Below are 12306 nucleotides of genomic sequence, written 5' to 3'. Positions count from 1 at the left end.
ATGGAGGATATGACTAACTGACGAAAATGGGTGTGCATGAAGCTGAGAAAGCGATATTTGTCATGCGGAATAGGAAGGAATGCCTATGTTGAATCCGGGTCCGTTAGTTCGGCCAGCACCAATTGCAACACCCGTACATCAGGTCCACTCTGATTGCGTTAAATTGACCCCTCTGACCCGGGAGCGGGTTCCAGCGGGCTGTGAGGCGGGGTCGGTGGCCGCGGCGTGTCCTGCGCCGGCCGCCGGGCGGGTGACTGGGCACGCCGCTCGGCGGGGTGCCACCACAGAGACAGACTCCGGTGACGAGTGGCCGGTCACCGGGAGCGGAACGATTATCGTGATACGCCCAGTAATAGGATTAGAATGCGCCCGCATACAGAGCTGCTTCAGGCCACGGCGTGACACACGATGCTAATTTGGCCGGCGTGGCGTGGAATGGCTCGGACTGCCGCAAGGGAGCGGTGCTGGATGCCACGGCGCGTCCACCTGTCTCGTACATCAGCCAGATGTGAAGGGCGCAGAAATACCGGCTAACAAGTGCTGAGCGGCCCGACAACCGCCCAGCATCCTGAACGGACCCACATACAGGAGCGGTCACAAGGAAGCGGAAGCTTTCTAGCTAAAGGCTCCGGGTTTGTTAGGCATGCAGTGTGTGGGCAAGATGACTACCCGTCAAATGAGGCCCTTTTTACAGTACACACGTCCATACTTACACGGGCTCAAGACACATTTAGCTCGTCTTTTGTTACTTGTAGACAATTCTGTTCAATCTTATCTGTAAAATACGCTGCAATTTTACGTTTAATGCTTGTGACCGGTGCTGTCAGCGCTGATGTCCCACTCTGAACCGTGTTTGTACCCCGACAGGTGTTTGCGATCCCCTCTGACCTATGTTTCTACCTCCCCAGGTGTTTGTGACGGGCGCGCTAGGTCAGGCGCCGTCCGTCCACCGTCTGGAGGTGACTGCCACGGACGGCGGCGGCCTGCGCTCCCTCACCAACGCCGAGGTGGCGCTAAGCCTGGTGGCGGGCAGCGAGCGTCCACCGCTGTTCGAGAAGGCCCGCTACCTGTACGCGATAGCCGAGGACGCCCCCGTGGGCTCCCAGGTCGGCTCCGTCAGCGCCACCGCCGGAGAGACGGGTCAGTCCACAGCGCAGCGCGCCGAGGGCACGCGATGAGAACCGGGACGCGAGCCCCGTGCCCTAAAAGTCGGAACGACATGCTTAAATGCAGCCGGCGAGGTCGGAGTCCTCCTCAGCAGAGGCTGTTTGGAGCAGAGTCCCCTTGTGCCGACAACTCGTGCCCAATTTGTCAGCAGGGTTAATGCGTTTCATAAGTTCACTTGCTTCCTACATCTCTGCGTTGGTGCAACGACCATCGTATCAGCAATCAATCCGCAGTCATAAACTCACGCTCCGCTGGGGGTAAATGCATATGCGTAACGAACGATATGGTGCCCGTGACATACACACGTGCTTCGGGCGACACTAATGCTAGTAGAGAAGGTTTTCTTTATCGGTAAAATGTTCAGCAGAGATAGACAGCGGCACTCGGTCAGCGCCATTACTGACCCACAATGACCTCGCGGGTGCTGAATGTCTCATAGAATCCACTCAGGTGACGCCCCTACCTTGGACCTAACTGCGAGCCCTAACTTCAGGGTGCCGCCGATTCAATGCGATGACTAGATTTTAGATTTCGTCCTGTACCCCTAGCCAAAGGTGTTCTGGCGTGCATGTAAGTACGCCCACAACAATTCACATGACTGTTCCGAAACATGTTGATAACCGTTTCACGTGAATCACGGCTAACGCCAACTGATGTAAGATGTTTCAAGGTGTCACACCTCCCCACTATACCCCCAGCTCACCTGCTGCCAGAACCTCCCACCCGCCGCCGGTCTAACCCTTTCCGTTCGCCCGCAGGAGCCGAGGTGCGCTACAGCGTGTACTCGGGAGACCCGGACGGCTGGTTCAGCGTGGACCCGGAGTCGGGCGCACTGCGCACCGCCGCCCGGCTCGACCACGAGAAACACTCGTTCGTACTGCTCAACATGCAGGCTGTGTCTGGACAGCCACCCATCTACGGCCACGCCCAGGTCAGGGGGCGGGCCACGACAGGGTCAGGGGCGGGGTCACCGCGATGGGGAACATCGGGGCATGGGGGGAGTGACGGGGGCACGGAGTTGGTCATAGAGACTAACTGAACCGCCAGCATGATTCATTGATATACATAGTTCAGCGGGAGATATGAAGCAGGTAGGTTACTGTTAGCCACAGGCTGGGAGCCTGCAGAACGGCGCGGAGCGGGTCAATAACTCCGGTTTAGTGCGTGTCGCGGGCAGGGCTGGCCGCGGCCCGGTGCGCGCGCGGCTCGGACCGACCGGCCGCCGCGCGGGGCCGCAGACTGACCGGACGGGTGGCGCAGAATGCCGGTCCTACAGCCCCGGTGTGTCGACCGGCCCTAATCTGGCTGTAAGACGGTCCGACGCCTCGCCGGTATCGCGGCACATCGCCGCGTTTAGCCACTTCTTTGTCAGGTCTTGTCAGCGGAGCGCGGCCGGCTCGCTGTGGGCCGGGATAGAGCGGAGTGCCGGCCGGCCCAGAGCGGTGACGGGCAGACCGCCGGTCACGACACGCATTCCTGGCCACTGCAAATGCCGGACACATCAGTCATCACCGGCAAAACGCGCAGGTCGTGGAAACTAGTCGCGCCAGCATTGGACACAGGGGAATGGAAATAATTAGTGCGGAGTAAATTTCGCACCCAAGACGCTTTAACGAAAGAAGTGTGAGTCATTTGCTTCTTTTCATTGATATATAACAATGTTCCAGTACAAAAGAGCAAACGATTCAGCGAGGCCCATAAAAAAATGCTGTTGAGACGAGTCCTGACTCCACCCGTCTCTGCCCGCAGGTGAACGTCACCATCGGCGACGTGAACGACTTCCCGCCCGAGTTTGACGCCGTCGAGGCGACGCTCTCGCTGCCGGAGAACACGGAGCTGCGCACCGCCATCTACTCGGCTCACGCGCGCGACCACGACTCGGGCGAGAACGGCCGCGTGCGCTACCGCCTGCTGCGGAACCCTGACGGCGTATTCAGGATCAGCGCGAGGGACGGCTCGATATCACTGGTGAAGAAGGTCGACTACGAGCAGCGGCGCACCTACGACCTGGTGGTGGGCGCCACGGACGGTGGCTCGCCGCCGCTCTCCGCCAACCTCACTCTGCACATCGCCGTGCAGGATTTCAACGACAACACGCCGCAGTTCGAGCGCGACGAGTACGAGGTGTCGGTGCCGGAGAGCGTGCCGGTGAACACGCAGCTGCTGCAGCTGACCGCCACGGACGCAGATACGGGAAACAACGCGAGACTCACCTACAGACTGGTGGAGCCGCCCGGTCGACTGTTCGGCATCTTCCCAAACAGCGGCTGGTTGTACCTGAAGGGCGAGCTGGACCGGGAGACGGCCGACAAGTATCGACTCACTGTCCAGGTCACCGACAACGGCACACCGGCGCGTACTGCCACCACGGCCGCCCTGGTGCGGGTGCTCGACGTGAACGACCACTCGCCAGAGTTCAGTCAGCAGACGTACGAGCTGGCTGTGATGGAGAACGTCGCAGTTGGCACGGTGGTGGGGACCCTGGCGGCCACCGACAGAGACCTGGGAGCCAACGCGTCGCTGCGCTACAGCCTCAACCCCATCAACGCCAGCTTCAGGGTGCACCCCAGATCCGGTGAGTGGCTGATCGGTGTGGCAACTTTGGTCACTGGTTCGAAAAGTTGATCTTGCCTTTAATTCTTGAAGCATTGAGTAATTTTCGCAGCGATTAGCAACGTTAGACCTGTAATTTTGTTGTTTTCACTGAGTTGTTGCCGAGTAAGCTTCTTCGTTCAGATGTGCCGCTATCAGCTGAGTTCTGTAACAATCGTGATCTTTGCAGAGTTCCTTTCTGTTGAAGAAACAAGCCGCTCACGACCGTACTCGGAAAGTTTCTCCAGAGCTGGTCATCTGCAGCACTTTTCTGTCTCTCCCAGCCTGTTCCACTGGTGTTCCCATTGCAATAGATGACTCATGGCGCATGTGTGGACTGCTCCGGAGCAGCGTTTCCGTTTGACGCGTTCTGGGAACCGGGTCCGCTCGGACGCCTCTGTCGCGTCTCTGCGGCCGAGGTGACACGACCAAGCCCACCTGTTCTGAGGACCGGCGACCGCCGGTGACACCACACGTCACCGGCCGGCCGCCGAGGGTGTCCCGTCCGTCAACGGTCAGCGGACATGGTCTGGATAATGATGGCATGTCCTGCAACAGCAGGTTCAGAAGATCATCTGTGCTTTTGCTGAAAAAAGACGGCAGATAATGGGTTTCCTTAGCTCTGCTCTAAGTAATACTTCTAAGATTCTGCAGTCTGCACTGATCACCAGTCAGCTATCGGAAGTTCGTCATTTAAACGATAGATTGCGGCACTAGATACAATTTTCCTCATTACATTGTTCTTCAATCGCTACTAACGAATCTTCCTCCTTCACACTAGTGTTGATCTTGCCTCCACAGTACCTTTCCAACTCATCTCATGCCCATATCCTTCATTGGTCCAAATATCTGTCTAGTTACAAACACTGAAGCACTGCACCCCGTCTGACTCTGACACCCAAGCGTCCCACCTCGCTCCCAAGAACTACTCTGTTCTATCCCGCTCTCGTCACAAGCGTACTCAGTTCTACCCCAGCAGTTGTCATCCATTCTTGGCAGCTGCCCTGTCGGCCTCCTCACATCAGAACCTCCCTAATCAACCAAGCCCAATCACTGTCAAACATTCTTCCCACTGGTCCTGTTCGAACTTCTCCAGTCCCCAGAACCACCCCACCGCCACCGCCGGTCCCGCGCGCCTCTCGGCGGACCGGCCGGCTGATCCTCCGGGTGGCGTGTGTCGCCGTGTCCCGCTCGGAGAGCTGCGGCTTCGGCGGAATGCCGGCCCGTGTCGCCGCCGTGTCGGTAATCCGGCCGGCCAGACACCGTCGACGTCGCAGCCATCCCGCTAAGCCGTCGCGGTCGGCCGCAGCCAGGCGTGCCGACTCAGAGTGCTGGTCGACGGGGAAGGTGGCCGGTGGGATGATGGTGGGTGGTGGCAAGGGTGGGACGGAAGTGGGACTCCGTGGATATTCTATCAGCCAGCGCTGTACCTTCTCGAATCAAAGCAAGACAGCGCGGATGATGAGACGGCGGTGGGACGAGTAGGTATCCCAGTCCGAATAGCTACCCATTGTGGTGATTGGTTTAAATTGTTCAAAGGGATGACGGCAGCAGTCACAGAGTACGAACAAGAGGCCAGACTGGAACGAACCGAGGACATCTGGCCAGCCGCAGGCACTGATCACCAGATGGAACGATATGGGGAGGATGATAATCAGAAACCGACCGCAATCGATCGTTTGTGGCAAACAGAACGTTCACGAAAGAGGCACGAACATGGTTCAGCAGACGCTGTCCAGAGGTAGATTAATATATAAGCTAAAATGCATTCACTTGTATAAATCTGCAGGACACGACTAGCCTTCAGATACTCTGATGCATCACAGCATTGCAATTTCAGAAATAAAATCTCTGCATATATGGTCAGCAGCTTGGCCAAGCTGCCCAGCAGGAGCCGGTTCAGGGCCATGGCCCGTCTGTGACAGAATCGACAAGCATCGTTCGTCTGGCGCATCGCGAACGTCTCCGTCTGAGACTGAGGCTCCGTGTAAACCGTGCATACTTGTGGCTCATCATGCATGTGTCACCAGAGCCGGCACAAATCCAGCAGGTCCGGCCGATTCCCAGGCGGGTGACCTTTGAACAAAGCGGGCGCAGGCCGGTCTTGTCGGCTCGCTGGTGAGACAAGCCGTGAGACCAGCTCGAACTGTCCTTGTTTGTCGCCGAGCAAGCCGATGTCGTGATCTTTCACGACTGAGGCCGCGGAGCGGAGCGTCTAACTAGTGGCAACAAGGGCCTGAGAAGCGACACGGTTCTCTGCATGTCGTCACTAGATTGTCCCTGCGTCTTAAGTTCAAATGCAATGACGACAAACATCAATGCCTCGGAAACAGTCCATCCAGCTGCCCGGCCGGCTCATTTATCAAGCAATCGCCGCTCATTGGATTACGTATGGAAACCCCGGCCTCGGCGTCACTGAAGAGCAGGGCGCGGGCGGCCGGCCGGAGCGTGCCGAGATCCCCCACTCGGGAGTGTCACCACCCGGGGGAGGGAGGGGAGGGGTATCAGAGTACCGGTCTGTCAGCCGGCTCCGGTGACGACACAGAGCCGCTCGCCGAGGTGACACGCCGGTGACGTGGTGGATCGCCGCTCCTCGAACACACAGAGCGGATTCCTCCGCGACGGAATTAGCCGGCCGGAGCTCACTCAGATTTGTCAGATGGTGAATCGACTTAGTACGACTCTTCGCACCAGTAGCAGCATTGGGCAAAAGACAAAAAGAGGTGAAGCGATACGTTGTTTAGACCTAAGACATTGACGTCCAATGAACCTACAAATCATGTATGTGGAGGGAGTTTGATATTAATGGCTGTCAAATGAGGACCAGTTGCATTGCCTGTGCTCACACTTGCAGCCGCCATCGTGGTTTGTCTGATACCTGGTTTGTCATTAAACATCGAATTATCTGTAGGCGGCTTCAATCTAGTGCCAATTCAAGCACCGTTTCCGTTTAGCATCAATATTCCCGAGCGAAGCCACTATCTAACACCCACTGCTCCCCGTCCCAACTGAGCATCACCATAGGAGTGGCGCGCAACTGACGTTGAAACCATTGAGAAACTGATCAACCGAGGCGTCGCCTGACGGGCACCATGTTCCTGTCACGCAGTTCGACATGCTGACCGCCTCCCTCCCTGCCCCGGTTCCAGGTGTGGTCAGCACGGCTGCCGAGCTGGACCGAGAGCTGATCGAGCTGTACGAGTTCTCAGTGGACGTCTCGGACGAGGGAGTGCCGCCGCGACGCTCCGCCGCCGTCGTCAAGGTAACGCACCCGACGCGACGGACTCCCGATCCTCGAGGCCCGCCCCGTCGCGCTCCAGACCTTACCTGACCCATCGATGCGGCGGTGTCCCCGCGCGGGCCCCTGATCAGCTGAGTCGTCCGTCGGCCGGTCAAACCAGCGACGGGCCACGACGGCAGATCCGGGTGCTCTCCGCACCGCGACTTTCCGGTGTCTGACCGGTGCAACACTAATTACTGACGTCTGCGGAGCTTTGATCATGCACAGGAATCCGCGGCGTTCCCTTATCCCATGGATCAACATTTCAATTAGACGCTGGGTCAACGTGGGAATGTGACTGATCTTTGCGCTTGCACAATCCAGCTCAGCGGATGTCTGGATCGTATTGGAGGACGTCGACCTGGGGTGGGTGTTGGACACTTCGGCGTAGGTTAAGGTGGGGATGGGTGCAATTTTGATAACGCCAGGTGTGGTACAGAGGTCAGCCATTCGAGTGCGCACTGCATCTCGCGTGCATTGCAAATGCTCGAACTGCTCACCGCCGAGCGAGTAGGACGGTAGCGAGACCCAGGGACGCGGCGGGGGTAGGGGATTATGTGCAGTAGGGTGTGTCATCAGTAACAGAACCAAATGCCGTAAAGAAATTCCTTGGCACTGAGACCTGCAAACACACGGCATAGCAACCGTTTTTGCAAAAAATTAAAATTCGTGCGGCGCCAGCCGTTCAAAGTTTTGGCGCCCGGCGTTGCAGTCTCCAATGCTGAGCGTCACCCAGCACTGCGAGTAACACCAAGTATTGCAGCAGGTAATAATGCAAAATAACTACCGCTGAAAATGATGCTTTTGAGCGCTTCTAAGGCTGATTGTTGCAAAAAGCATGTCATTAGAGTGTCCAATTACTGTTTTTATTGTGCTCAATGAATTAAATCGAGCATTGCTACTGAAACTAAAAAAAAAATTGCCCGATTTTGAGAAGCGGGCGGGGTGGAACTGGAGGCGGAGACGGGAAGTGACTCAGATTCGTCTTCTGAAAACACCGACTCCGTGGCATCCTCTGGGCGGTGCTTCTTCTTCTTCTTCTTCTTCAGCATGTCATCTCGTGTGACCCGGCCCGTCTCCACCAGGAAGTCCCGGATGAGTCCAGCCTCGGTGGAAAGGCTGGACTCAGCGTCGGCAAAGGGCCCCACGGGCGGGTCCGTGGCCCCTGGTAGGCGGGGTAGTCGACCAACAGGTGTTTGGCCGAGTCCGGTTCGTCGCAACGGACTTTCTCGTCAGACTCGGCCGGACCAAGTCGGAATCGGGTGTCTCCGGTGAGTGGGGAGCAGCTCACGCGGAGCTGTGCCACTGTGATCGACGCTCGGCGGTCCAGTTCTCTCTCCGTGGCCCAGAGCGCCACATCGTCCGCATTCGCAGATGTGTACCTCCAGTTCCCGAGCCGCAGTTATAGCCGGTCATACGAGCCTGCAGGGTTAGCGTCCGATGGCTGCGTTGGTCCTTCAGGAAGACAGCCTCCTGCTGAGTGACTCAGTGGGCGATGAGACTTGTGCACCTGCTCTGAGAGTTGCATTTGCATTTGGCGATATCCAGGAGTTGTTGAATTATGCAGTGGCGGCGCTTTGTTCCTTCCTGTGTCTCTGGTGTTTTGTTCAGAAGTCTGTAGGGCTGTCTGTAGGGCTTATAGCAGTCCCTTTTGATCACTTTCGTCGTGTGTTTTACATAGATCGCGAACAGGGATTCCTTCATTAGTTCAGAGTTGCCTTGTCCTTTTTTTTCGCCACGGCCCTAAATGCACTATTTGTTGGATTTCTTCTTTGAGCACTCAGCCACCTGACATAACTGAAGGCCTCTGCTTTAGTCAGCAGTCGCTGTTGGGACAAAAGTGCCGGCTGTCCTATCACGAAATGTTTTGTACGCGGCCGTGTCAATTTCGGCAGGGCCCTATGCTATCCGGATCATAACTCACGAGGCGAAAAAAACGTAGCTGATTAGGAAATGCCCATACGACAATTATAGCACGACACAGGGAACCAGCAAAGCGCCGCCACTGCATAATTCAACAACTCCTGGATATCGTCAAATGCAAATGCAACTCTCAGAGCAGGTGCACAAGTCTCATCGCCCACTGAGTCACTCAGCAGGAGGCTGTCTTCCTGAAGGACCAACGCAGCCATCGGACGCTAACCCTGCAGGCTCGTATGACCGGCTATAACTGCGGCTCGGGAACTGGAGGTACACATCTGCGAATGCGGACGATGTGGCGTTCTGGGCCACGGAGAGAGAACTGGACCGCCGAGCGTCGATCACAGTGGCACAGCTCCGCGTGAGCTGCTCCCCACTCACCGGAGACACCCGATTCCGACTTGGTCCGGCCGAGTCTGACGAGAAAGTCCGTTGCGACGAACCGGACTCGGCCAAACACCTGTTGGTCGACTAACCCGCCTACCAGGGGCCACGGACCCGCCCGTGGGGCCCTTTGCCGACGCTGAGGGAGATCCTTTCCACCGAGGCTGGACTCATCCGGGACTTCCTGGTGGAGACGGGCCAGGTCACACGAGATGACATGCTGAAGAAGAAGAAGAAGAAGAAGCACCGCCCAGAGGATGCCACGGAGTCGGTGTTTTCAGAAGACGAATCTGAGTCCCTTCCCGTCTCCGCCTCCACCCCGCCCGCTTCTCAAAATCGGGCAGCTTCTTCTTTAGTTTCAGAAGCCATGCTCGATTTAATTCATTGAGCACAATAAAAAGAATAATTGGACACTCTAAAGACATGCTTTTTTGCAACAATCAGCCTTAGAAGCGCTCAAAAGCATCATTTTCAGCGGTAGTTATTTTGCATTATTACCTCCTACAATACTTGGTGTTACTCGCAGTGCTGGGTGACGCTCAGCATTGGAGACTGCAACGCCGGGCGCCAAAACTTTGAACGGCTGGCGCCGCACGAATTTTAATTTTGGTGGACTCGGATATGGATGAAAATTCATTATTGATCAATGTGCCAAGGAAAAACCTTACGGCGTTTGATTCTGCGAGAATCACCCCCTCGATGACACACCCTAATGTGCAGCTTATGTCTTGACTACAATTATATTTCGATATTTACGTTCATTAGGAGTAATACTAAGGGGATACAGCAGTAGGAGACGATATGTGACATCGTTCCTGGCGCGACGTCAAAATGAAAGTACGGGAATGGGGACGGCGTCATTACTGTGACCGACGACTGCACATATCTCACGAGTTTAGAAAGCAACAGTGCCATAGCTCAGTAATTGGATGTGTGGCTAACGGGCTGTCCTGGCTGCAATACGCGGACCGGCAGCGGGCCTAAAAACGCCTGGGAATCGGCGATACCTATATGTGAAAGTGACTGGACGACTATATTCGAACTCTCATTGCCGAACCTTTGAATCGATACAATGTACACTAAATATTCGTTAATACTAAATTTTTGTGCATTTTGTTGTAACTTTATTCTTGCATATTTTGTAGAAATGACGCGAGTACAGCGCACCAAAGCACGATAGCTTTGGTCTTTTTGCTCCCCCGGGCATACTCGACACTCACATCCCACGAGTCCACAACTCGTCTAACCTCTCTGCCTCTCCGCCCACACAGGTTCGCGTGCTGGACGACAACGACAGCGGGCCGCAGTTCCTGGAGCCGCTGGACGGCGTCATCAGCGTGCGCGAGGAGCAGCAGGCTGGCTTCGAGGTGGTCCAGGTGCACGCCACAGACGCCGACCTCGGAGAGAACGCCACGCTCGTCTACAGCTTCGGACCAGGTGAGAAGGAAGGGACAGAGGGTGGGGGTGGGCCGACCTCGGAGAGAATGCCACGCTCGTCTGCAGCTTCAGACCAGGTGAGGGAGAAGGGGATATTAGGAGTGATGGATGAAAGTGAGGGAGGAGAAGAGGAAAAGTACGAGATAGAACGGGACGGAAATAAGTAAGGTGATGCATGATAACGTCAACGTGCATGGGTAGAATGTAGAGGGTTGGCAGAGCACTGAATGAAACTTGACTTGAAGACCATTTCGGACGGGGGCATTGCTGGGTGGTCAAACTGCCATGAGGTTGGGAATTGGAGTGGCATGTGGTTCATCTGCCGGAGTCCGATCTCTGAAGACACCGGTCACAGTAGGCCGACAGCTGTGGTTGGACGGCGTGACGGAGCGAGACCAGGCGCATTACCGGTGAAATACTGGTGGCGGTTTGTGGTCGGAATCACGCCAATTATTCCGTTCATACGAGCCAAGCGAGGTGCTAAGGGTGCACTACCGGTACGGCTCAGTAAGGACGAGACAGACGCCGGACACCCCACGTACAGGTGGGCGGGGATGAGATGGGGTGCACAACAGGTCCACGGCATCCCGTGCACGGCGTGCAGTGTGCACCGATCGGCACCGGCGGCCCGAGCGTCATTTTTGGAATAGTCGCAGTCAACGTGTTGGTTTGACGCTCGTAAAAACGACTTAGCGCTGCCATTGTTCGGCGCCGAGCGGGACGCGAAGAGTCCGCCGGGACGCCAGCCGCCGTCACGTGACAGCTTCCATCATCACGGCGACCTGTCACGTGACCTGTCACCGCGAGCCCGCGCGACACTTAGCGTGAGTTATGTGCCCAATTCGGCTGCAGAGAGCGGTGTCTGTGGACGGTTCCGCACATCGCTCGGGCGGTCAGTCAGGACGTCCGTCGTTCAACGAGACGTGCACGGGGACTTATCGAGTGATCGGTGCAATCACCAGCGATCGTCGCAGATGGGCTATGAACTCGACCGGCAGCCAGGTGGCAGTTTCCAGTAAACGGTAATCTGCAGTCAAACCAGGTGCGGCTGAGCACCGCTGACTGCGACAAAACAGCGGAGCTCATCGAGCGTACAAAATGCGGGGCCATTTTAAGTTACGTAATGACCGTTTCTTAGAACGGTTCGACATAAATCGATCGAAGCGATTTTTAAATGTCACATTAGGAGATCCTCTAGGCATATTTTAGGTCCAATGAATGAGTAGCACATCAAAAGTAACGGGTCACATTGCATGCAGGTACATTACATTTCATTTGTTCAGTTCATACCTGTCTTGTTCGCCTGAGAACAAAACAACACATACCTACACGCTTATGACATACACCCGACAGACCCACACGAAATCCAAACGCCGCCGCGCTCGACTAAATTCGTCAGTGGCTGGTGCCAAGCATTATCACTATTCATTTCGGGTCATATATTTCGCAGAGCCTGCCCGGCGGCTAAAAATACACGGCACTATATCGGCCGGATAGCATCTGGCAGCATATGCTGAGACTGTGCC

The 12306-nt window shown here is 56.1% G+C and overlaps 1 protein-coding gene across 1 annotated transcript in view; it reads left to right on the top strand.

Annotated features, from left to right (window-relative positions):
• Positions 1-12306, top strand: part of LOC122380470 (protein dachsous-like) — a 60304-nt gene that overhangs the window by 30010 nt on the left and 17988 nt on the right. The window contains exons 5-9 of the mRNA XM_043363637.1: positions 909-1140; positions 1926-2098; positions 2917-3742; positions 6909-7021; positions 10615-10780. Of these exons, the coding sequence (XP_043219572.1) occupies positions 909-1140; positions 1926-2098; positions 2917-3742; positions 6909-7021; positions 10615-10780 (1510 nt within the window). The remainder of the gene's footprint in view (positions 1-908; positions 1141-1925; positions 2099-2916; positions 3743-6908; positions 7022-10614; positions 10781-12306) is intronic.

This window comes from Amphibalanus amphitrite, unplaced genomic scaffold (assembly GCF_019059575.1).
Source record: "Amphibalanus amphitrite isolate SeventyFive unplaced genomic scaffold, NRLGWU_Aamphi_draft 000098F_arrow, whole genome shotgun sequence".
NCBI classification, from domain to species: Eukaryota; Metazoa; Arthropoda; class Thecostraca; order Balanomorpha; family Balanidae; genus Amphibalanus; species Amphibalanus amphitrite.
The sequence above is the reverse complement of the archived record's forward strand: the minus strand, read 5'-3'. Positions and strand labels throughout refer to the sequence as shown.